The sequence below is a fragment of the Pungitius pungitius genome, chromosome 11 (genome assembly GCF_949316345.1).
Source record: "Pungitius pungitius chromosome 11, fPunPun2.1, whole genome shotgun sequence".
Lineage (NCBI taxonomy): Eukaryota > Metazoa > Chordata > Actinopteri > Perciformes > Gasterosteidae > Pungitius > Pungitius pungitius.
In genome coordinates, this window is record NC_084910.1 from 16,912,455 (window position 1) to 16,938,266 (window position 25,812).

Sequence of the window (25,812 nt, forward strand, 5' to 3'; positions counted from 1 at the left end):
CTAGATTTTAAAATAAAACCATCTTTCTTTATCATCAAAGCAATTTTATGGATTTATTTTGGTCACATGCAAGAGGAACTATCTGCAGACACGTTACCATCGTCTAAAGGTTGACCTCCACTGGTATCATTTAGTAATATATCTATTAACCTGACATATGAATGACTTTTCATTTTGCTCAGTTTTGTCCATCCGCTAGTTTCAAACTCAAAACTTTTCTAACACATTAGGTGATATGAACATGGTAATTAATACATTTTCAAAAATCTACCAAACCTCCTTCTTAGTAAGTGAGAGGGTTTACATTTTTCTCACTGTCACAATAAAACCAGAGGAAAAATCTCTTTCATTACAAGACAAATCGGCTGCATCAACTTTGAGCAACACGACAACCGATAAGGCGCCTTTAGGCCACTGAGAGGACACGGCGCCGCAACAGAGGATTTACCCCTGTGCCCCCAAACGTGGTCACACATGGTCTCACGAGGCGCCGTCAGCTACAGAGATGCCAGCAAATGGTCCGAGATGGGCCGGGGCAGGAAGCTTCCTTCCTTTGAAGTGTCATCAATCCTCGAGGTTGTCTGTGTTTTGCGGGGGGCGGGGGGAGGGGGGGGGGGGGGGGGGGTGTTCTCGTTCTTCTATTTCTGTGAACCACATTTTCACCAGTCAGCGATTTTCCAAGGCCGGTTTTTCTATTCTTTTCAATCAGAAACCTCATAAAAAAACAGCCAAAAGTAAGTGTGACAATCAGCCTCACAGCCCCTCGTTCCTACGGATGATAAATCTTGAAATTCAGGTTACAGTTATTAAAAAGTCCCTTTTTAAAAATAGGTTAGTGACCCTGTAAAACAACAAAGCATGGCCATTTTTGCATGAGTCCTTCGTGTTTCTGAAAGTATCAGTCGCATAACTCTGGATAATTCAACCTTTAATCCCCATAAGAATTAGAGGTAAAGTTTGTATTTATTTTAGATATTTACAATACACTGTAAAAGGGTTCGGGACAGCTTTTGAACAGTTTTTTTTTACCTATGAGATAGTGACCTCCAAACAGCCCGTTCATTTGTTAAATATAGGTGCCTCTCATTATCGGCGGTAAACGTACACATCACAAACATAGCACACATGCAAACACCACCAGTCGTATCTGTCACGGTTGCAGCATTGCAGAATCCTTTGGGACCCTGCTGGTCTCCCTCGCCCTCTGTGTGCGGGATCAGGATTATCACCTCCGGTTAACAGGCTCTTAAACAGCTGAGCGGCACCAGGGACCGTGCTAGGAATCAGCCACCTGCTACGTCGGCCATCGGCAACCACTAAAAACCCTCGACACAGGAAGTGACCTCCTGCCGGGAGGGGGGGGGGGGTAAAAAAGATGGCGTCAAACAAGGTTGGAAGCGGGCAGTGCTCGGCGGGAAGCGGGGCTTCCTCCAGTCGCGGCCGCGAGGGCAGAGGTCAGGGGACGGGATCAGCAGATCGCGTTACGGGGCCCAGATGTTGAGGAAGCACTAGCTAGGTCCAGTGTTTTATTACACCTCTATTCTCTCAAGGCTTTGCTCAGCGTGCACGCTGTTCTAAAACCTGTTCTTTAGGCACAGTGAGGAAAGGGAGTGTGCACTACGTGTGGATCATGTGAGGCCGAGCGTGTTTACATCCTCCGTCGCGTATCACCGGCGGATCTGCGCGCGCTGCGCCTGTCGACCCCTCTCAAGAGTGATGAGCTCGGGAATGAGAAACAGGTGTGTGTGAAATGCGCGGATCACTTCTTTATCTGTCTTTAACCCCCCACCACCTCCCGCTTCCACGAGCTGGCGTGCTGTGTTTTTTGAGGTCAAGGGACGAGGGTGAGCAAAGGAAACACAAAGGGGGAGAGGATGGTGGATGAAGAAGAGCATGCTGCAAAATTTGATTTTTTGATTTTGATCAAGTGTTGAGGACAACAGCATGTTGACACTTTATCACTTATTGTCCAAAGATACTTGACAAATAATGATCAGAGGGCCAGAAAGGAAAGAGTCATCACAAGTCATGGTGCTTTCCCATCTCCGTGGTTCACACTTGAGGAACATTTTATGGCATTCATTTAATCTGCATCACATGACTATTAACAACATAAAAGGGGATGAAGCTGTGGATCATTTGGTAATTGTGAGGCTATTCAAAGCTGAAAGTCTGCTAGAAGGGCAATGTTGAATAACAATCAGAAATAAAACCGTCAATCAATCAATCAATCAAGTGAATGCTGGATTGATATTAGGTAGCAACAGGGCTTGTACCAGCCTGGATTCATCTATTTTCCAACTACTTAGTAGCCAACTAAGTAATTCATTTTATAATAAAATGAAATCAGGTTTATGTTCAAACATGTGTTATAGTTGTTCTTTGCGTTTGGCGGTGCATAAATAAATTAACAGTTACGTTCCCACTTTAATTCAGCTAGCTAATATATGTTAGCATTGTCCTTTAGCACGCTTGCATTAGCACTTAGCTTCGTTTAGCCTCACACAGCTGCTACAACATGGTTGTACACTCTTGGTCAACACGTTTCCTGTGGCTTCCCCCCTACACTTTATAAAGCCTTGTAAGTTAGCTTTATTAGTTGTTAATAAACGTGTTTTAAAATATGTATATTTCTTTTTGTTACATTTATTTCTTTTTAATGTATTATAAATAATGCAACGCTTTTTCTCCAGTTCTTTCCAGCAAATTGGTCAAGACACCAGCATTGATGGTTCAAGCCTCCCTTTAAAGTCCCTCCAAATAAAGTGCCCCAAGAAATAGCTTTAAGTGGGAGAATACCAAAGTTTTTAGAAATAACCACACGCTCACGCAGGTACTTCAACCCCACATTTCATGCAACTACATTTGATTGATCCCTCACCTATAAAACCACTGACACTTTGATGATGTTTCTGAAGCCCAAATGACTCGTTGTGATGGCGCAGCATTTGACACCGGAGTCTCCAGTTCGCCCCCCCCAAACCCCCCCCCTTAAACCCGCCCCACTCGGCTCCCTACATGCTGCACAGGAGTCAGTTTACACACGACAGCCTCATACCTGCCCCCCCCCCCCTCCCTCCCTCCCCCACGCTGAAGGGACTCCCACTCACTTCATCGCCTGCTGCCCGCGCCGCGCCGCGTCACAGTGCCAGCAGTCCCCGCAGAGAGCGCACAGACGCGCCGCCACAGAAGAGGATCTTTGCCCCTCAACCGGGCTCCGAAACACCGGATAAACTGCGCGAGCGAGGTGAGCGACCAGCGGGCTCTTCGTCTTTTTTTTAAAATGTCTTTCTATTTATTTATTTATTAACCCTTATCCGTTAGAAGTGGACGCGCGAGTCCAGATGCGCGTTCCGGGAGAAGTTTTCCGGGTACCGACCCGGGAGCGTTCGGGCAGCAGGAGTTGATTCATCAGATGCGCGCTCCGTGTGACTCCTCTTTGGTTGTGAAGGTTCTCGCATTGAATGAACCAGATGTGAAGTGAACAGCTGAAACGATAGCGGTGAAAACTGGACTTCATTCTGTTTGCTGTCGCATAACTATATAGGAATGACGAATTAACAAACAGGTACATTTTAAATTGGATACACGTGTCTGCCCTTTTAGAAATGAGCACAGGAGAGTACCTGAGGTCTCAATGGTGTGTTTTTGGCTGCTCCTTTTGAAGGGAAATTCAACTGTGCAGGGATGTCGTTGAATTTGCCCCTCAAACGCACATGTGGAACCCCAGCCTTGAAGTCTAGCAGCAATCAGTACTAGGTGCATGGTATGGGGAGACTGATTAAAGCAGATAACCCTCGGGCAGCATGTTTATCCCACTTTAACTCCACACTACATATTTACATCTGGATGAAATCAGGGCACCGGCTCTGGCTTCCAGTCGACTGACCAGGGCGAGAGAGCGCTTTGGTAACGCTGAAATGGAATGAAGCCCCTTCCCTACCAACGGGTTGACTTGTGACACACGCGCATGTGTGTGCGCTGATGAGGGCCGAAGACGGTGTCACCTGAGAGCTAACAAAAGAACAAAAGAAAGCCGGGGACCCGAGGGGTCGTTATGCGGCTCAACCACTCTAAAGCCCAAAAGGCTGTGAAGGCTTTCTCCTCCAAAGGAGACAATCGTGTGCCCTCGGCGGGGGAGGGGGCGGGGGGGGGGTCAACCCCACCTTGACCCGCCTCTACCCCCCGCCCCCCCCCCTCGGCTGATGTGTTTCATGCAGTGGTTGGGCGGGTGTGTGGGTCAGGAGCGTAAACAGCGTGGAGCCAGACTAAACAGACCACACGTGTCCCGTAAACACGTTTCCGCCTCGAGGATCCCAGGTGAGCTCGCTTTGACCCCGCGTCACGAAGCTCTGCTGTTACTTTCCATAAAGGGAAGGAGGGAGGAAGGGGCGGGGGGGGGGGGGGGGGGGGTGATGATCCCACAATTCTACTACTGAAACTAACCGAACCAGCACAAAGCGCATCGTTCTCCCCCCTCCCTCGGGGGCACTCGCTATGCGTGACGTATGCAGTGTAGATTCAGGCCCATTATCTCCCCATGATTCAACTTTTGTTTTTCCTTCCAACCCGGCTCGCATCCCTGCAGCTAGGAGAGTGAGTCATGGATCATAAACACCTGCATGCAACACGTTGCAGAAAACAAACGCCCCCCCCCCTCCCGTGTCGTTTCTCCCGCGTCTCACGTGGGAAGTGCGCTAATTTTCTGTAATAAGGCCGCGACTGCGTTTGATGCCGCCCCCCAGGGGAGCGGGCCAGGATACTTCCTGCCGCTGCAGAGCAGACGGGCCCCGGGGGAAGGGGGGGCACGGAGCCGATGCGCAAGGAGGCCCAACGTCCTCCCTGTGTGAACGTGGTCAACGGCGTCCTCGTGATGGATCGCAGGTCAGAGACAGGAGGATCTCAGGAGACACGATCGCAGACAAGGACCATTTTCTACCCAAAAACTAGAAATGTTTTTTCCAAGGCTCTTTGAGTGTTGAGATTGTTTGTTTCACGATGTGTCACTCATGTGTGTTTTTTTTTTATCACTCATAGTTGAGCTGTACCACGGTCGCATGGTTATAAAACGTAACGAGGGACGTTGTTGCGTTTAATCCCCGTTTTGTTGCATGTTACATGAAAAGAGCCCCAAGTTATGGCAGGATGCACAAGTTTCTAATTAAAGAAGAAAAGGTACCCTGCTCAATGACATCATCTTCCCCCTGGCACTGCTTAGAGTGTGTAAGTGTGTGTGTGTGTGTGTGTGTGTTTGTGTTGCTCAACAGCAGCTGGTTTCAGAGATGTGAGGTTCACAACAGTGTGAGACTTCAAACACATACATGCACTGCCAGACTTATAATTTGGCTTTATTGCTCTTTGTATGGGCCATTGTGGATTCTTCCTCCTTTTTTTCTGGAGGAGAAGCAAGACCTCTGCTCTTTGTATATGCAGCTAGCATTTCTACTGTTTGGTAAACAACTGCGAGTGTGGAATCATGTCCAGTGAAGTGATCATTTGGCGAGCAGAGGCATATTTTTCTAAATGGACGTAGCTTTTCAGAGCGAAACCTCTACTTGTTGGATTATCTCTTGCAAGATTTATGATGCTCTCGGGAAAAATGTCTTTGAACACGTTTTATCACACTGGCAGGAAGAGATTTGCAGCAAATGTTTGGAGCCGATTGGATGGTTTTGTGATTCCCTGCAGACCCTGAACTCTCCACGGGGGCTCAACCCATAACTGAGAGTGAGTGACAAAATCATGAGACCCAATGTGACAGATCTCCGTCTCCCGACTGTCCCCTGTGTGTGTTGGTGAGTGAGGGGGGGGGTGACAGCTGTGCGAGCAGCCCTTCTCTCCGCTGTTCTCACATCCCCGTAATTGTTCACAGTCGGACCGGGGCGCTTCTGCAGCGCCGCCACATCCCATCACTCTCAAGCGCGGCGCACGTCCGCTCGACCGCAAGGAAGACGACGCCAACGCGGGGAGGGGAGGGGGGAGTGGCGGGGTGGGGTTTGGGGGGCGTAGAAGCATTGCCCCCCCCTGAGAAAACCCTTCCGGCTTCCCCAGATGTTTTGTGATTGTGACAGGAGGAGAGGAGGCGAGGGATGGAGAGGATTGGTGGAGGGACCAACGGCTGGGGTCTCGTTCTGTGGCTCTCTGGGGGAGGGAGGGGAGGAGAGTGTGGGGGGTGGGGGGGGCAGGTTGCTCGATCGGTAATGAGAGAGGACAGCTGGCAGGTTCAGGGGAGGTTAACAGCTAAGCGTAGATGGCAGCCAGGAAAAAGCTCGGGCGAGGGTCCCTGCGAAGGGAGATTTTTTTTTGCGAATCTTCCCTCGTAGTCGAAAAAGTGGTTTTGCACGTTTGAGGTTTGCTGAAGGAAAAGTTGCCTCATGTTTTTGTTGTTTTGCACCAGTGATTTCTAGTATGAGGAGGACAGGACTCAAAGAGAATGGGGATGATGGCCATCCATTAATGAGTGAAACAATAAGAATCGTTAATGGATCGTTACTTACTGAATGAACCTGACCAAACTGTGTCCGGCTGTGGGAGCAGATCGATGATGGCACAGATTAAGTGTTGTAGAGCGACGGTGGTGGTGGTGCTGTGTGTGGGGGTAGGGTTTGGTAGGGTTTGGTAGGGTTTGGTAGGGTTTGGTAGGAGGGGGGGCTGGGTGGGACTTTGACGACACTCAGAGATAACCCAGTATTTGGGGACACAGCACAGCTGGAGCAGCTTTAAGCTCTCACCAACCCCAAACAAGCCCAAGGTGTGTCAGCGTGAAAAGGGGGTGGGGCTACACAGATGTTACACTCATTTTCCTTCTATTTGGTCTACTGAGTTCCTCATTGAGCTCTGCTTGCCACACACTGAGCACCCCTCAGCTTTTAGTGCAACGTCCTCAATCAAAATAAAAAGTTTTTTTTCTTTCTTTTTTTCCCGGTGTAATGAGGTTTCACCCGGCTCACCTGCAGCTACGCAGGTGCATGATTTAACACCACTTCCCGTGCTTTCACGTTTCAGTTTCACCTCTGCGGTTCTGACGGGGGGGGGGGGGGGTCCCATCCAGCGCAGCGTCTTTTTATCACTTCGTTGCAGTCGACGTCTAGACGGCGGGCGGGGTGAGAAATGTGCCGACCTGGTGAAATAAAACGTCTTTCGGAGCCTTCTCCCCAGCTGAGAGCCTTAACGAGGGCGCGCAGTGTGGGAGCAGGCCTCCATAATTTAGGACTCTGGGAGATGGAAGGATGTGCTCAGACTTCTGGCCCCGCACGGCGCTGCGTAAACAGCCCTCGGACAGGCTTTTCGGGGGAGATCTGTGTAACCCGGAGTTGCAAAGTGCATTCCCGGTCCAGGGCACACACACACAGACACACACACACACACAAACACACAGTAGGACACTGCCTCGTCACATAACGCAGGTGCTCATCATTTACAAAACAACACTGTCCACAGCCTGGGACGTCCACTAACATCTAAAACTGACAAACTGCGCGCTGTGGGCGGCCTTCGGGCCAAAGATTCAGACAAATCAGTTCCACGGCTTCTGATGAAAAAGCTCTGATATTATCTTCCTTAACAATTCTTAGTCCGTACAGTTCATGCATGCGGATCCGTGGGACTACGTCATCTCCTTGCAATAGCTCACTCATCGGCAGTGAGGTATTGCAGCCGGGATTAACATTCCTGGACTAGGAGGCAGATTCAGGTGTCTTTGTGTCGATTATTAGGTTTCCCCCCCCCCCCCCCCCCCCGGCACAGTGCGCCTGGTGTGAAGATTCTCTGAGAGACGATATTTTCATTTTCTAAAGCCTAACTCAGGGTGCATTTTCAAGTCAAATGTTGATCAGCAGAGTTTTTAGCAGAGTTTTATACCACAAAAAGTAAACACCTGGTCACTCATGACACTTTGTAGGTCAGAGCTGTTTAATTATCGACAGCCGCAGCGATCTTAGCTGAGAGGAAAAAGGAACTGATAAAAGTGAGAATATGTGTGAACAGGAGACGTTATCTGTGTTTGCACTACGTGGGCGGATCAGATCAGGTAGAGGACATACAGTATAATGGCTGTTTAGGTCCTCACACATTAAAGCAGCCATTGAGTCTCATTGTACTGAATTATTACCCAGGGCAAGTTGAATTGTAACAATGCAATGTAACGATGTCTGGCTTGACATCGACAAGGCCGCTTGTAGGTTTTGAACCCATGACCTTCTCGCTGTGAGGCGACATTGCTAAACACCGCACCCCCCGTACCACCATTCAAACCAATTATCCGCTCAAAATCACATTTTTCTAAATGGTCTTAGGCCAAAAGGATAATTTCCTTAATGGGTTTCGGCTAATTTGACGGACGCGTATTAGCTAATAACAAGCCGGCTTAGCTAACTGGTGTCACTCAGTTACTGGCTTGTTAGCTGCTCAATTGAGATACTCTAGGTCAGTGATTCTCAACTGGTGGGTTGTGTCCCGTTTTTAGTGGGTCAGCCTTTGCCTGGGAAAATAAAAATTTGAATTAAAAAAAAAAAATTCATCCTGTGATTTTATTTTGAAGGGACTTTTTTAATGCAGCGGAGTGTCGGTTTTTTGCCGGCTCGTCCGTCCATGTTTTCAGCAGCGTGTGCCAGGTTGGGTCAAACCATTCTGACATGGGGGAGACATTGGGTTTTTAGGACAATTAAACACCCTGAATATGAAATCCAGCTTATGAACTTGATTTTGAATAAATTTGAGAAGTTGATAATGTTCCTCGATTTGGGTCGCGGCTTCTCATTAAGGGGTGATGGTGGGTCCCGGAGCCAGACTAGTTGAGAACCACTGCTCTAGGTTGTCCTTAACGACTTCCTTTGTGTTTTAAGCTATGACCGTCATCTTCAACAGTCAACTAGTATCGACGCTCCCCCCCCCCCCCCCCCCGTGTTGACACCCTTGGGGTTTGTTGCTGTCTCTGCCAGCTTCAGCAGTGAGTTAAGGGCCCATCTCGTCCATTAGTATGGCAGGAGGCCCATTCGGGTCGGGGGGTCCCTCAGGTCGCCCCAGGTCCCCGGCCATTCCCAAGGTAGCCTCTACCCGTAGATCCAACTGGCTACTGGACAGTGTCTGTCCCCCTGGATACTGTCATCGTGTTGTAATTTGTCCCTTTCCCTTCCTGACTAATGAGGCGGAGACTTATCTGCAGACCTGGACGAGGACCATTGTGGTTTGGTTCATCAATAACGCGAACAAAGGCCGTTATGGATAATGGAAGAAGACCCCGGCCCCATAGCGGACTCCTTGAGTTGGTTAATGGCTCTTCGTCTTGACACAAAGAGAAGTTGGTTGACGTTTGAGCGTTGCGGCCCCTCGGTGAGGATCGTTAGTCCGCGTCATCCTGACGAGTGGTGCCAGATGTTGGTGTAAACAAAGCGGCGGCGAAAGTGGTGGTCGTTTTTTGGCTCCTCGGCGTCAGCAGATGCCTCTTATCTGTCCACGGATTTATTTGACAGGTGAGTGTGCTGCATTATTTCCGTAGAGCTTCAAAGGTGGTCCATGTGAATTTATTAACCTCTTATCTCGGGCTTACCACACTGAATACATTATTCATAAGGAAACTTCCTTTAACCTTCTGATCCCGGGCCAGATGTTTTTCTTTTGGATTCGCCCCTCCAGCTAACATGAAGTTGCTCTTCTTCGGGGTAAACAACCAGCTTCCTGGATTTCTTTTGGGGGGGTGTTTAGTTCTTTCTGTGGAGGCGCGCAAATATTTGTACAGGGCAGTAAAAATCGATTGAGCAAACTTAAACACAACGCGAATCGAACGAGAGCAGCGCAAACAACGCTGTTGATTAAAAAGGAACATCTTGAGATGACAGCTCTCTGTCAGGGCTGGCGAGCGTCTTGATGTAGCATGACACGCAACATCTGGTCCCTCTTTAGCTGCGTGGGGGCGCCTGGCTGAGCCTCTCCTGCAGGCCGGGCCCTGCGCTTCACAGGGAGGACACTGGGGGGGGGGGGGGGAGGCAGGAGAGGAAGACAGAGGGCAGACCGGCAGACAGCGAGGAGGTTTTTTTAAAATTATTATTAAAGAACAGGGTTGAAGAGGTTTGAGGTGATTATCGGGGGATGTTTGGGTTCTGTTCTTATCGTCTACTCTGACCGTGAATCAACGGTTTAAAGAGATCCCACTGGTTTTCTTGTGTGTTCGTCCACTTAAGGTGTGTGTGTCTTTTAGCCAGAGCCTGACCCCGAGGCTCACATCAAGCCGTGTATTACATACTTTCAAGTGGAGGCTGTCGTAGGTGGTAAATGTGGACATTTGATGAATTCACCGCCAGGGTGGGGAAAGAAAACCAAGCGATCTTTAGTGTCCACATCAGTTTTATATCGTTTAAAAAAAAGCTGGTTAAAATTAGACACAGGATGTTTTCCTTCGTCTTTGATCTTTTTTAGGCAAGCGATGCCTTCTGCTGACATGCCATCACGGGCTGCTTTACTAAAATGGGAATTTCAGCTTCCGAGATGGTTTATTGATCGTATTTTAGGGTCCAAAAGAGTTAAAACTCTCCAGCATTTCTCAAGCAAATATACAAATCTTCCCACCCGTGGGATTACTGTCCCATAGGAACATTTGCTTAACTAACTATGTCAATATATGAAAGAAAATCTATTCCGATAAGTAAAACATCTTGTTTTGGAAAATGCTTTTGAAGCTCACGCTCAGCTGCACAGTAAACGGAGCAGGAAGAGGCTGATGGAGTAGGTGTGTGTGTGGGGGGGGGGATGAGAGGGTGTGGAGGCCCTGTGGCGTGCACAAGAGACGCTGGGAGGTGAAGAGTGGGAAAGGGGGGGGAAGGAGAGTTCAACGGGAATGAAAGACACAAGGCCTGGTGGCATTAGGGGAGAGAAGGGGGCGGGAAAGTTCACTATAGAGATGAAAAGGGTTTAGAGGTTAATGACAACCTACAGTCAGAGGCACAGGAGGTCAGGGCGGGAGAAGGATTTTCACAGCCTCCGGGATCACAGGAGAAGGTGCTGGGTCCTAATCCGCCTCGTTACGGTCAATGGAGATAATGGTGGCTGTTGTTCTCCCCGGCAAATCCCGTTTGAGTCACTGGTTCACTGTGTGTGTGAGCGTGCATGTGGTCAAACATGGTCGCCACTTATCCTCTCACTGATGAAGGTTGGAACATCTCATTGATTTCTGTTTAGGAGAGAAGTCCGTCCTCGTCGCAATCCGGGAACCAATTCTGTTTGTTCCCCCCCCCCCCCCCCCGAAACAGCTGACTCAGACTTAGTCACGTGACTTCTGCGATAGCACTCGGAGCAAGAGATAACCTCTGAAAAAGAGGCCGGTTTGCTTCAAGCTGGCAACGTCCGATTCAATGAATGCACACGGCTGCTGAGGGAAGAGCCGAGGAGGAGCTTGAATATTGTTCACATCGTCGTGGATTTCAAGGTTATGAGCGTCCAATCGGATTAACCGTTGCTGGATCCATATCATTTGTTTTTTGCCCCAACCTCCCCTCAATGAAAAGCTGCCATCAGGGTTGACGACTGTGTTTAGGCTCCTATGGTGATAATCCCTCTGTATCGCTTCAATAGCATTAAACTGCACATTATCCATTTTAAACACAGATGGGAAACAGATTATTCCGGAAAGGAAGGTGTCCAATAAACACCACCATAACCTCCACTCCCACTTCCGCATCATTTTCTACCCATTTTACGCGTGTCGTGCCCTCTCTTTTCCTCCCACACCTGTTACGAGCCGTTTCTCTCGGAATTCGACCTAAACAATAACCCGACTTTCCCGAGCAGGCGGCCATCTGGGAAGAAAAAAAAAAGCCAATTGGCTGTCGCTCCCTCCCCCCGCTTTGCTCTGTGAAGTGATGGTGCGGTTCCATTTGACAGGCTGGCGCTTCTTGTGTGATCGGACCGAACCAGGTAACGGGAAAACCCTTCTGATGTATCCAGTAGAGGTTTAGTGCCACAGGGGAAAGGGAACGCTGCAGAAAAACTGTTAATTTTAGGACTTTTGTAAGCTGAATGAAAGCAACGACAGGGTTGACAACTCTTTAAATGTCAAACATCCTTTTGAACAATATATTTAATATATAAATATGTCCGCGGCTGGCAATCTGCTGATTTATTGTTAACTTTGTCTTCAGCTTCGTAGCTCGTGACCTTCGCTGCGTGTGATTCCGTCACACTATTGTTTTTGCGATCTCACAACTCAAGTTTTATTAACACAAGACGTAAAACCGAGGGTTCATTGTTTGCTTCTGTCTGCCACTATCGGCTGGGTCATTCGGCGCGTCTCAAAACACGAGATCCTTTTCCTGCCAAAGAAGGTTACTCATTGTTTTAGCCCATGTGAAGGAACAGCTAAAATAGCATTTGATAACACTACCTGACCGAAAAACAATGAGCACGACTCCCTCCCCTTCATCCAGCCCAGAGAGCATTAATCTCCCCAGATGGACTCTTGGTACATTTTGACGGGAGGCGAATGAAAAACAGGGCTCCACTTGTGCGTCCTGGAGATGTCTATACGTAACAGCCGAACGCTCAAGAGGCTTTTGATCTTCTCCTATTCAGTTCTTTATCTTCTTGTTTCGCCGACGACAACCTTCTTCTTTTTCTTTTTTTTTTGTCGGACAGGAAAATGGTGCAGAATGAGAGGGAGGCTAAGCGTACGGCACTCTGTCATTTACAGCGAAGCCTCTTATTGCCTCGTGCTGACACACACACACACACACACAGCGAATAGGCCCAGGTGCAAAAGTAGAACAGATACACAAATATCCCCATGACCACATGCACACACATGCACAAAATACGCAGACACACGATAAGTGTGTGCTTGGTAGTTTTCATGCTATAAATACTCCACGGGTCGAGCCTTTCCCATTTTAGACGTGTGCAGCCTCCTGCTCACATAGAACACAAACCTACAAGATGTGAAATGTGTCTCCTAATAGAACACATCGTCAACTCCAAACGGGCCTTTTCACAGAGTCACGCCTTATCTATGTTCGGTTTAAAGAGTCATGTCACTTTTACGGTGGCTCGTTATTCTGTTTTAACCGTGACCATAAAACAGATGTTGCTTCAGATGTTGCTTTTGTTCCATTAAAGCAGTTTAAATGAGAACAAGCTCAGTCTTTTTTTTCAGTTATGATGTTTGTTTAAAACTTTAAAGCTGTCACGAACCCCGCATGGCCTGGTGCGTTCATGCACTGGCGCTGAAACAGCAGAACGATGTGTGTTTATTGACTAAGATCGTGTCAACTTATAATAATAGAATGTTTATAGTATTCAATAATATGAGGTGAGCTCCACATTGCAGTAACTCCCTCCAGCTTTTAAAAAAAAAGGCAGAATCTTAGCTGAGCTTTAGGGAGCGACGTCCTTCCTGCCATCTGGTTTCTGTGTCTTTCCCCTGGAGAATAACACGTCCAACTAAAACCAACACTTTTTTCTGTCTGTGTCTCCCAGGAGTCTGCAGGGGTGAGTCGAGGACAAGGACTAGATCTGCATCTGCCCCATCTGTCCATCAACGGACCAAGTGGCCTCGGTGCCGGGCCGCCACTCGGGTCACCTCGGGCGCGACGGGCGCCAAACAATAAAAGATCTTGACCCCAGGCGTCCCTCGGGCTACCTGCGCAAAGCAAATATTTGAGGCCACGATATCTAATTTCTCCAGGCTGCCGTCACTGGAACAGTGAAGGGTGTCGTTGGGAAAGAGAAGGAGAAAAGAAGAAAAAGTGCGTGGGGGGTGGGGGGGTGGAAGTAACTTTTTCAAAGTGCACCCTTGCCTGCTATTTCTGCTGCGGTGTGGGCAGGGAGCGTCCCGTTTGGGAGGGCTCGAAGGCTGACAGAAAAAGGACTTCCCTGTGCCCTGCCCGCCCATCCACATGCCTGTGTAAATACTGGATAGAGATATCAATTTGTCTGAGCTCAGCAAGCAGACTGTAAGCTAAGAGGTTACAACAAACGTGGACTTGGTGGTCCCCTGAATTTCCACCCATCTAATACTTGAGAACTTTTTTGAACCCTGGAAAGAAGTTTCAACCCTTGAAAACCTTTTGCAAACTGCCAACAACTGCTTTCCGGGGGGGGGTGGGGGGGCTGCAGTTTTGATGTCTTTCCCAGCTCAATAAACCAACATGAAGCCCCTGACGCCAGCTGGGTCCCCGTCTCCTCTGAGGCTCCTCAACAAGGGTCCGGACTACCTGCGCAGACAGATAGACGGCGGGGGCCACGGCCGCTCAATCAGCGCCGTGGAGAGGCTCGAGGCGGACAAAGCCAAATATGTCAAGAGCCAGCAGGTGATCAACGCCAAGCAGGAGCCCGCGCTGGTGCCATGCGCCACCCCTCCGCCGCAGCGAGCCGCATCCGTCCCCGGGAGCCCGGCGCCTCGCCTCGCCCCGCGGCGCTCGTCCAACGCCGCCTTCTCCACGCTCTCCGGCTCGTTCGCCTCGAGGGACGAGAATGAAAACTACGACTCGAGGAAAGAGAACAGACGGACGTCCGTGGACGTCGAGGCGCACAACAGGAGCAATGCGAGCAACGTGCTGCGCCCCGACCCCAGGACGCCCGGCAACAACTCTTTGGTGGCGCCGCACAGCGCCCCCGTCCTCAGGAGAAGCACGGGGAAGCGCATGCTGAGGCCCGACTCCCTCCTGATCTACCGACAGAAGAAAGAGTGCAAGAGTCCCAACGGCGCCGCGGCGGGAGAGAACAACAACGCGGAAGTGAGGGGCTACAGTTTTGTCCGCCGCCTCTTCCAGGGCTCCACGAGGGAGAAGGGAAGCGGAGGCGAGGGCAGAATCCAGAAGATGGTGATCGGGGAGGAGAGAGCGCCATTGCGGGATGGAGACTCCCGAATGTCTTGGACGAACGAGAAAGACGCCGCGGACGGCGGACCGGGAAGCAGGAGGTCGAGCAAAACCGATCACGAGCGCAGCCCGGGGTCCGCCCCCAGCCCCGGGTTCGGCTCCACGCCGGAACGGACCGAGAACGGAAGCAACGGCGAGGGAATCTCCGGTGGCGGACGCTCGTTTCACCGCGACGACGAAAACGACCCGTGGAGGCGGGCTTCCCCCCCACCGGCACCCAGGCGGAGCCCCGGGGCGCTGCGGCGCTCCAAGTCGGACCTGCGCCTGCGCTGCTCGGCGGCGTTATCGGAGCAGGAGCTCTTCTTCGCCTTCTGCGGCCTGGACGTGGACATGGTGGATCGCCTGGGTCGAACGAACTTCCTCTCGGGGGCCAGCTCCATGGGCACGCTCTCGCTGGCCCTGCGCAGCGTGGACGGGGACGACCGCTCGGAGCCCAGCGAGTTCTCGCAGCACTCGGGAGACGGGCTGTTCCAGGAGGAGCTGGCCGAGCAGCCGCCCGCCGGCGTGTCGATCATCGAGAGGAACGCCCGCGTCATCAAGTGGCTGTACGGGTGCAGGAACGCCGCCCGAGAGGGACCCAAAGAGTCGACCGTTTGACCGCGGGACGAGGAACCGTGTGCCGTGGAGTGCAGGGTCAGGGTTAGGGTTCGAGAGCGCCCTCTCGACCAAAACAAGCGGATGTTACCTGATAAAGACCTTTACTCTTCGTGTGGAACTCTTCCGTTGAGGTGCACTTTGGACAAAAGGCTCAAGAATTGAATCTTCATTGAATATCCCTAGAATTTCAAAAGCACCACTATGGGCTGTGATTCCCAAGGAAGTTGGGGGTTTTTCCACGCAGTGACATATGATATTTCTTTATATTTCACTGTCAGCTTCAGACACTCCTCTCTGCACGTAGGGTTGGCACTTCACGGCACATGACTCCCTCTTGTCTCCAGCGCGCCCAAACTCCAAAGAGACCGTTACTTTGAACGGCAGGACAACAGCTTCTAGGTTATGTTGTATTTATAGATGTATTGTTCGGGTATATAGACCGGCCCTACTGGTGAATGGAACCAAACCCCCCACCCCAATGTTTTATTGTGTGTGTGAGTGTGTGCGTGCGTGCGTATAGTAGACGTTGTTGTCCTCTTCAATTTGTTGCTCCTTTTCAGTTATTGACCGAATCTGATCTGAAACCAGTCAAGTGACCACCTACGAGGCACATAAGTGTATGTTCGTCATGACACAGTGGACACAGTTAGTGGACCAACACTTGACTAAATTAAAATGGAAAACCACTAAGATATGTTTTTTTTTTTTCTGAACTGGAAAACTGTGGCGTGAGTGTGGAGTGAACCGTGAGTACCTCATTCGGATCTGTCCCAGTTTTGTGTTGCCATTTTCTTGTTGTTGTTACTCCTTTAACGCAGGCGTTGGAATAAACATTAGGCGCCCCTGTGGGGCTGTTAATGCACTGAGCTGGACAGAGAGAGGGGGGAGTGAACGATGTTAAAACACTGAGCTGGATTCAAAGACGAGCAGCCACGCCGGGCCAGTCAGTTTTCTTTTTTTCATTGATTCTCACAGAGAGTATATCCAATAATCCCTCGTGACACAAGCATTGATTACCACGGCTATTGCTTCACATATGTTCAGTGCAAAGAACGAGCACAGGGGGACAACTTAAAAGTCACAAAACAAGCATGATACGTTTACCTCCAACAGGTGAAGGTTGATCAACCGTCTGAAGGTTTTCAGGATGTCACTCGACCGTCTTTCAGATCCATCGCAGGCCGTCTCCGATCAAAAGGAGCCTTCTTTCCCCGATAGCCACAGATCCTACCTCACTTCATCCTTCAGCGATTCTCACTTTGTCTCCATGAAAGGATGCCAGGGAAATATGAACAGGGGGCGTGCAGAGGTATGCAGAGGTTAGACTGAGAGGTATTCTGGGGGGGACAATTTCTGTGTATGTACGTGTGATCAATTACCACAATTAAAATACTTGCATCTTTAATGTGATTTATGTTCTGTATTCGTCATCAGCATGGCACACTCCTGAGATCCCTTCAACCTGAATTTTTCTTTTTTTGTTCTCTTATTATTTAAAATCATTTGGTTGCATGTTTACAAAGTGGCTCTGTGAAATTCTGAATCTCTTTATTTTATTTGATACATATGAGAGATTTAGTTTTAGTATTCCAAAGAGTTTTGTGTATAATGTACACAGCAAATAAACACAAATAATGAAGTAAAAGTCTGCAGGTAATATCTTTGTTGTCTTTCTTGCGTTTTTTGAGAGATCTGCGTAGGAATTTGGCACATTGCTAAATACAAAAAGCAGAAAGGAAAAGCAGCGAGTGTTGCTCTTTAATCTTCTCGGGAGTAATGGTGGGCTGAGTCAGTGTTGTGACGCTCGTCTGGTCCTTGACTCCTCGTGGCCTCCCTCCACCACCTCGCGTCTCATTTTTCACATTATCTCAAGTGGCTACGCGCTAATCCTTTTAGCATTCCCCGAACGGTTTGCTCCTGAGTGAGAGCTGCAACAGGTTGTGCTTGCAGACAAGAAGGCCTCTGTGTGGCCCCCGATGCTGTGTCTACGCCGTCAGAGAGAGAGCCAACACCCCCCCCCCCCCCCCCCCCCCCAACCGTCTGCAGACTCTTCCTGACACTCTTTGTCTCTTCTTTCCTTCTTAGACGCGCTGACTACGCTCCGGTTTCTTTTTGTAGAGGTTCGTCCTTTTATCGTCTAGGAAACTGCTGACCTTGGATTTTTTTTTTTTGCTTAGAAGATTCAACATTTTGGACTTATTAATGCTGTTCTCTGTTTGTAGCATTGAGCTAGAGCTATAGGCAATGCCAAGGACAAAGAAGACAGTTAAACTACCAGTCAGCCTGTGTTCGTCGATAAATTACTACTGCGCCCGATTTCCCGTCAAAAAACCCACAACTTGTCGTATTAAGATCTGTGTTTGTGTCCAGATAAATTAAGAAAGTTATTGTTTGTTCATTGTGGAGTTTTGGAGGTGAACGGCACATTTTCATTCCTCGAGAGCCAGGTTAGCGGTTTCCATCATTGCTAAGCTATGCTAAATGCAGACTTGCAGGTTTTAAAATGCGTTAAAGCGTGGTTTGAGGATACAATCGTCCGACACATTCCCGGGACTCCGTTTTTGCAGACACCGAGCAAAAGTGCGCTCGCTGGTTTGTTTCTTCAGATAACTCTAAAGTAGGCCTACTTAAGTCTCTTAACAGCAACACTTGGGGCGGGACCGACCTCCAGAAATACCCACACGTCTGATTTATCCATCCCTCACTTCCCTTTCCCCAATTTCTGTCTTTCCCACAGCAGGAGAAAACAATAGCCCTCCTGTGTCACTCCGACCGGAGGGTCCTACTGTGACATCCTGTTTTGGGTTCAGAGGACAAGGTTTCAAAATGTGGTTGTGTTTTAGTGTTCGGCCTTACTTCCGCCAGTAACATGGAGGACATCTCTGATTCTAATATTACGGGGATGTTGTTTCTTTGTAGCTAGTCGCAGACGGCGTAGGCTCACCTGAGTTTCATCGCGCTCGCAGAAGGTGGCTGGTTTGCAGAGGGGATGGCGAGCTGGCTCCGGGCTTTGATGCCTGCTGACGGGGTTTTTCCACTCACAGAAGAAGAAAAAAAAACATCACCGCAGGGGGTCTAAAGCGGTGGTTCTCAACTGGTCTGGCTCCGGGACCCACCATCACCCCTTAATGAGAAGCCGCGACCCATATCGAGGAACATTGGACATGGACGACACCGGCAAAAAAACGTCCCTAAAAAAGTCCCTTCAAAATAAAATCACAGGATGAATTTTTTGGTGATTTTTTTTTTTTAATTCAAATTTTTATTTTCCCATGCAGAGACCCACCAGTTGAGAATCACTGGTCTAAAGGACTCCTGCATTACACTTATGACCAATAGCAAAGTTCTGAGCGAATAATGACATCACACACTGATGTGCATCTCTCTAGCTTGTGATTTCACAAGTTGCCACAACCAGACTTTTTCAGTGTCACAATGCAGAGGCCGACGTAAAATGACCTTCTTCTGGCCTGGAAACCTCCCGTCCAGCTGTTGGGAAGCAACTCTGGTCCAACGCCGTCACGTTGCGTCCGAGCGGCTTCACGCTGTGGCGCATTTGTAGCTCGGATTTTCTTGTTTTTTCTTCTTCCTTCTGAGCCATGAGATGCAATAATGTGTGTCAGGGTTAGCATGGCTTGTGAAGTGTGTCAAATCTGGCCTAGTTCTTCTGCGCCAGCAGCTTCGGCAGACTGTGGATGTGTCCGCTCGAGAGGAGCCGGGTCCATGAGTCACGGAGAGAGAGAGAGAGAGAGAGAGAGAGAGAGGCTTAACACACAGAAGTAGCATAAAAGTCTGTATGATCAGTGAGGTGTGGAAGAGTTCACGTCATGTAGTCCCCAAACACTCGGAGATTGAAGTGTACTCAAAGGTGAACAGGGTTCTTGTGTGTGCATCAAAGGGCAACCTGAAATACTAACAGAAACCGGGCCGAGTCACGGCTGGAAATACGCAAGAACGTTGCGGGGCGCAAATCAAGTACGGAAGGATTTGCATTTGTTTAACTGTGCAGGATGAATCCCTCTCAATCATCACGTATGAGCAGCTGGAAGTGTGCAGGTGTCCTCAGGTCACAGCCTCTTCCACAAGAAGAGAGAGCCCTCAACACAAGAATAGAAAAGCACAAGAATAATGAAAATCTTGATTAATCAATTGTCAAATTCCACTCCAAAGTTCCGCATCAAGCTGTTGAATAAATGTGTTTTTAATCTGCATTGTTTGAACATTTAAACGACTTTCCTGGTATTTTCTGGTCTCTGGAACTTGAGAGGCGGTGATGAATCAAGAAGGTAACGGGGCACATGGAATTTTTGATTCGATTTGAGGCTAAAATAAACCCCTCAGGAGCGAGTCCAGGGAATGACTGGAATGATCCAAAGCAGCAGCGCATCGTATCAGACGTCCAACAGCTGGCTGACATGTGGCGATGCAAACCTCCCGGAGAATAACCGTGTTGTACCTGCTTATTATCCCGACACACCACAAAACAATTTCAGCTGCCCCCCCCCCCTCCTCTAAATGGCTGAAATCCTAAACCGACGTTGGCAGGAGGTGCTGGGGAAATGTGCTTTTGGTGCACCTCCACCTCCGTAACGAAAGCCCTCCCCGAGTGGAGGTATCCTTCGGCTGCGTGGGGTCATAAATCAGAGGAGTGGCCCTTTTCATTCCCCTCTCCTCTCATGCGTGACTAGGGGGGGTCGGGGGGCCTCGGGCCTGTAGGAAACCTGACCAGGAGCCACAGACCCTCTTCAAATAACCACGTGACGTCAGAACAAGCAGGCGGGCGGGGGGGCTAAAGAGGTCGGTTCCCCCTGCATGGAGGACACGGGCCGACTGCAGCTGAACCAAAAGTAAATATTGATGATGATCATCCACATATTGACAGATTCCTAGTCCAGCTGTTATGTCACATAGCTCACGTTAATCATTGCTGCCTCGCTGGAATTAATGAAGTAATAAAGAGACCCGGTTGTCGTCCCACCGGATTGACGGCGAGTCAAAAAGTCGCCTCCTCATCCCTGGTGCGATAATCCCAGTCGCTAACTGCGGAGCTGATCGCTGACAGGATGCATTACTTACTTCTGGGAACCAGGATTTAGTCGTCAGGTATTTAAATACCTAAGCTGTCCTAGATGTTCTTTCAGCTACGGTCATGTTCTTTCATTGTGTAGTGTTGTGTTCTCTGAAGTTTGGAACAGGAAAGCGTCTTATTGTGTGGAATTATTAACTACGAGGCCAGTCCTGTGTTTGAATGAGCATAACCATGAAAACAGCATGCAAAGTCCAGTAGGTTTGCCTGCAACAGTAACATCACATTGTACAATATTATGTCTATTTGAACCCAATAATACAGTTAACTGTGCAGCACTGTTCTTCTGCATTTATCATTCATTACTTGTCCCGGCTGAGAAACGTATCATTAACGAACGCTCCACCTTTCGTGGCATCCACCACTGTGCAGGAAGCTGTTAATGATGAATCTCCTGGTGGTGACGAGTCCAGCGTTTTTGCACCGTTTGGGTCGGAGGCCGCGTGGTCCGGAGTTCAGCCGCTCCGTACAAACGATCCTCCCCGTTTGCTTTCACCTGCCAGGAGTGCAGATAAGCAGGGTTTATGAGAGGGGAGGAGAACATTTCTGGTATATTTAAACAATATCTGGGGTTGGCGTAGCGCCGTGCTTACTCCTTCCCATTCGGGGGGGGTGGGGGGTGGAGAAGAATTCGACACACAAGCTAGCAAAGTTTAAACGTCCCTTTGAGAGCAGAAAAGGCAGTAAGCAGGTTTATAATAAAACTACAGACATTCAATTTCAAGCTTCAGTTTTCCCTCCTTCTTTAGCTGTTGAGTTCTGCTGTGCTTCCTTCAGCATTTGAGGCCCCCACTGTGGTGACAAAGCAGCTCAATCTCATGGCCGGATCTATATACCCACTCCGGTGTGGACCAAGCAAACATCAGGTCGACAGCTGGCGGCGCCCCCCCCCCCGGCCCCCCCGACTGTAAACACGGCAACGTTCATCCACACCTCTGATCCCTCGACTCCGTCCAGAGGTCACACAACCCGACCTCCTGCACGCCGTCTCACGCCGTTGGTGGAGTCCGTCGACGTGCCTTCGCTCTCGGGTCTCCGTGTTTCCACCGAGCGTCTCCGTGGGGGGGAGGGGGGGGGGGGGGGGGGGGGGGGCACACGTTCACGACGTGGCCCCCCCCCGGCGGCAGCCTCTTCCTTGTTTAGACGGCTGCTTTGATGCGTAACATGAGCAGGAGGGAGGGGGGGGAGGGAGGGGGGGGGAACCACGCAGTGATCTCACGGTCATGTGACGCAGGTACGTATATTTCACAATCCCAATGTTTTTTCAGCTACAGTCTCTACACAGACTTCCAGTGGCAGACACGGAGAGACAGGCCCGCAGAGTAAATCACCGACTGTCTCCGTGTCCCCACCCCACCCCCCCACCCCCCAGGTGACCCCCGGCTCAACCCCCGGCTCCCCTTTGTTCCTGCAGACGAGCTGCTTTTAAAGCTGGAGCATGTGAAGGATCATACATGTGCTCTTCATGTTTTCAGATGATGATGAGATGGTGCTGGGATTGGACCGCTGAGTCGTCTTTTTCCTCATTATCCGCTTTTTACCAAACCGCTGATGCGACATCTTAGAAACAAGACTTTGTCCTTCTCATATGACAAACGATCGGCAGCGTCGTTGACGTGGAAAAAAAGGCGAGGAATATTAAATGCATTTCAGAAAGGCAACTATGAACCGTGCTGATCACGACCGACAGATGAGACGCTCAAAAAAACAAATTACGGGTCAGCAAATTGCACGCCAGCTTCCTTTTGACCCGGCAGACGCGGGGTCTAACGTGGTCTAATGCTGCCTGTTTCCTCTAATTACATTCTTCAGTCCATCAGCGTGACTTACTGCCAACATCCTGAATTAAAGTGCAAAGTCCAGAGAGGAATGCGCCTCCGTGGGTAATGTAGAGACTAAGAAGTTCCCCTTTTTTTGGGATGTATTATTCGGCGTCAAGAGGTTAAAGACAACTATGCCGCTCTGCGTGGTACCTCTATGAAGATGCAAAGCGTTAACACTGAATCATAGTGAAGTCCAAACAAGCAAAAGAAATAAAGAAAATGCTCCTCTTTGTTTAAGTCCCACCTCCCACTATCCGACTGTACTGTTCTGCTTTGGAAGCGTGACCGCGTGTCATTGCGATGCGTTTGGACCGCTTACTTCATTCAGTTGTTTTCTTCCCACTGCTCACGGTCGGCCTTCAGTCCCACGACAGCTCTGCCCCCCCCCCCCCCCCACCCCCCCGACCCCCCGACCCTTCTGTCACACCACAGGCCTCCGCGTCGGGAGGAGAAGGCAGCAGATCGAGCAGCCGAAGGAGAGACGGAGTTGTAATGACACCCTGGTGACAGGCCCGAGGAGAGGGGGGGGGGGGGGGAAGGGGGGGGGGGGACGCAGAGCAGAAGGGTGTAAGGCGAGCCACTGGAGCAGCTTTGAATAGATCCGTCGCTCTCCGTCCCTGCACCTTGATAGATCAAATTAAAAAAGTGTTAAGAACTGTTAAGGGCTCCCTATGCTTAAAACAAAAGAGTGACCTTCGACCACCGAAATCTGATGGAAGTTTTTTCCCAAATTTGAAGAAATTCCCTCCAGTTGGTTGGATCTTAACTGGCCTTCTGGGTGTCTCGCTGCAGTGGGTCTGTTCTCACGGTGAGCTCCGTGTGTGTGTGTGTGTTTAGGCTTAGAGGCTGTAGCTGCAGGTCGGGGTGGGGGGGGAGGGGGGGGGGGGGGGAGAGAAGGCAAAGAACAATGACCCTAAACAGCTGTAGCAACAGTGTGTGTAGCCTGACAGAGACCACGTGGAAGGCAGAAGAATCGATCGGCATTCCAGCAACCCGCAGCGGCCCAAATATACACCGGAAAGATTTCACACGCACGCACGCCCTTTAATTACGGCGAGCGGCTCACGGGCCCCCGCAGCGCCGCTTCGGGAAGCCGTGCGACTCTTGAAGGGACTGAAACCCGTCTGCTGGCACATCGCTCCCTCAAAAATAACTCCACAAACTGTAATTTCAGGAGTCACAAACGTCTCAGCTGCTCAGTTGCCTTCTCTGTGTCGCGCGTGGAAAAATACCAAAAGCTCATGTTCTGCAGCTCTCAACCCCCCCCACCCCCACTCCATTGTGTGGAAGTGATCAATACAACCGAACAGACACTAAAATGAACGTGGCCTGAAAAAGGGTATTGACTTGTGGCGACGGGACGATCCGAAAAAGAAAAAAAAATCAATCTATTTACAGCAGACAGAGACGGACGGACCTGCATGTGGAGACGGCTGATCAGATTTCAGCAGAGATGAATGATGGGCTGACTGCGCGCGCGTGTGTGTGTGTGTGTGTGTGTGTGTGTGTGTGTGTGTGTGTGTGTGTGTGTGTGTGTGTGTGTGTGCGTGTGTGTGTGTTTTGGTGGGTTGCGGTGAGGCCAGAGGCGGTGACTTAGCAGAGAGATTAGATGTAGGAGCCCGGTTTGATTTTCAAAGGGGGGGGGGGGGGGGGGATCCCAAATCCGTTGCTAAAGAGCCATGAGATAGATGGATCCTGTGAGAAGCTCCTTAGCGCGAGGTGAGGGTCTTTGAATAATTCACCTGCCTGAAACGTTACAAAACCTTCCGGGGTCTCACCTTTTCAAAAAGCAAAAAAAAGTAAAAAATTACTGGTAATTTCTGGCGTGTTTTAAGCTCAGTTTTGGGATTAATCATCGCATTTGACAGAGTTAAGTGACAAGCGCCTCATTCAATTCAAAAGCCAAACCAAGCCGGAACGCGAACGGGGGGACTCAGGCGTCATCTAGCGAGGATTAACAAAGGTTACAGGACCGATTCATAACAAGCCGGGTAGAGATTAAAGACTTTGAAAACACACACATCAAGTAGCCGCCTGGTTATCTGTGCAGACGCTGGAGATTAACGGGGACGACCGCTCTGGCTCCGTGTTTGTTTGGGGTCCCTCCTGCTCGGGGGCTGATAAAACCATCACTGGCGTTGTCTGGTGCAAAGTCGCAGCTAATCTCCGACACCCCCTGTGGTTGAAAACGTGACCCACCCCCACCCCCACCGTGCAGCCGCCGCAGCGATGGCGAGTCCGAGCTGTCAAGTGTGAACATCCTCCTGGGACGTCAGTTCTATGACTGTAAACAAGGGGAGGAGCCTGCGTTTGGACTACTTTCATTAAGGTGTGGTCTCAAGGTCTGCAACAAATACTGGTTTTACACCACAGACGCCTTTGGTGGCATGAAGCCTCGTGGGCCTTTGTCCCGTTGAATCACCGAATTCACTCCAACAAACACGTCATTTCACCATCCAACACAAACAGAGTTTGAGCTCTGAAGGGATTTTTACAACGTGGTCAGACGCCGAAGGTCAAACTCACTTGATCACTTGGGACGTCTGTCCCTCAGGGTCCCGCAGTTTCAAACGGGTCGATTTGGACTTGCACACTTTGAGTCAGTGGAATAGAGGTGGTCTAACTTAGTAAAACTTTAGGAGTCATCTGCCTCCAGCATGACGGGCCTTTAACGTGCTGCCGGGCGAGAGGAGAAGAAACACGAGGACGCGAGAGCTCGTCCGTATTTCTTTCCGTTTGTTTATACACATTTTTTTCGTGTGTACATTCCACAGGCGAGTTGCCACATTCTTGCCCCCCCCCCCCCCGCAGCAGGTGTGGCAGTTTGAAGGTGAGTTGGAACCCTCAGACGGTCCCGGTTGGTGGGCACGTCTCGGCGGTGCGTGAGTCAGCCGTCTCGCCCGAGGGGCCCCCAGACACGTCCCCCGTCTGTCTGCCAGGGCGTCTCACGTCACACTGCCTTGGCTGCAAGGCCCACTTTTCCACACCTTGTGTGGGGACCTCCTCGCCGGCTGCACTTCTGATCTCAGAGTTTACAAGAAAGGGGGGGGGGGGGGGTGCAGACGGCGTGCAGGAGGTCGGGTTGGATGTGAGAGACGAGGCGACGACTGGTTTTACACCTGTTTGAAGAGACAGACGATACCCGACAGTTTGGGGGGGGGGACAATAAGAATAATAATTGATGGACTGTATTTCATCCTATCCCTGTTGCACCTCTTTACTTTCTATTTACAACAATTGACCATTTAGCACGTAAGAAGCTTGTCCACTAAAAAGCTGCTTCTGAAGACATGTCCACTAAGAAGCTGCTTCTGAAGACATGTCCACTAAGAAGCTGCTTCTGAAGACATGTCCACAAAGAAGCCGCTTCTGAAGACATGTCCACTAAGAAGCTGCTTCTGAAGATATGTCCACTAAGAAGCTGCTTCTGAAGACATGTCCA

General features: G+C 49.9%; 1 protein-coding gene across 1 annotated transcript; it reads left to right on the forward strand.

Moving 5' to 3' along the window:
- Positions 1–3,165: 3,165 nt before the first annotated feature.
- Positions 3,166–17,426, forward strand: fam110d (family with sequence similarity 110 member D). Its single transcript, XM_037454614.2, has 2 exons — positions 3,166–3,247; positions 13,462–17,426. Exon 2 carries the CDS (start codon positions 14,133–14,135, stop codon positions 15,459–15,461), a length of 1,329 nt encoding a protein of 442 aa, XP_037310511.2. The 5' UTR covers positions 3,166–3,247; positions 13,462–14,132; the 3' UTR covers positions 15,462–17,426.
- The last annotated feature ends 8,386 nt before the right edge of the window (positions 17,427–25,812 follow it).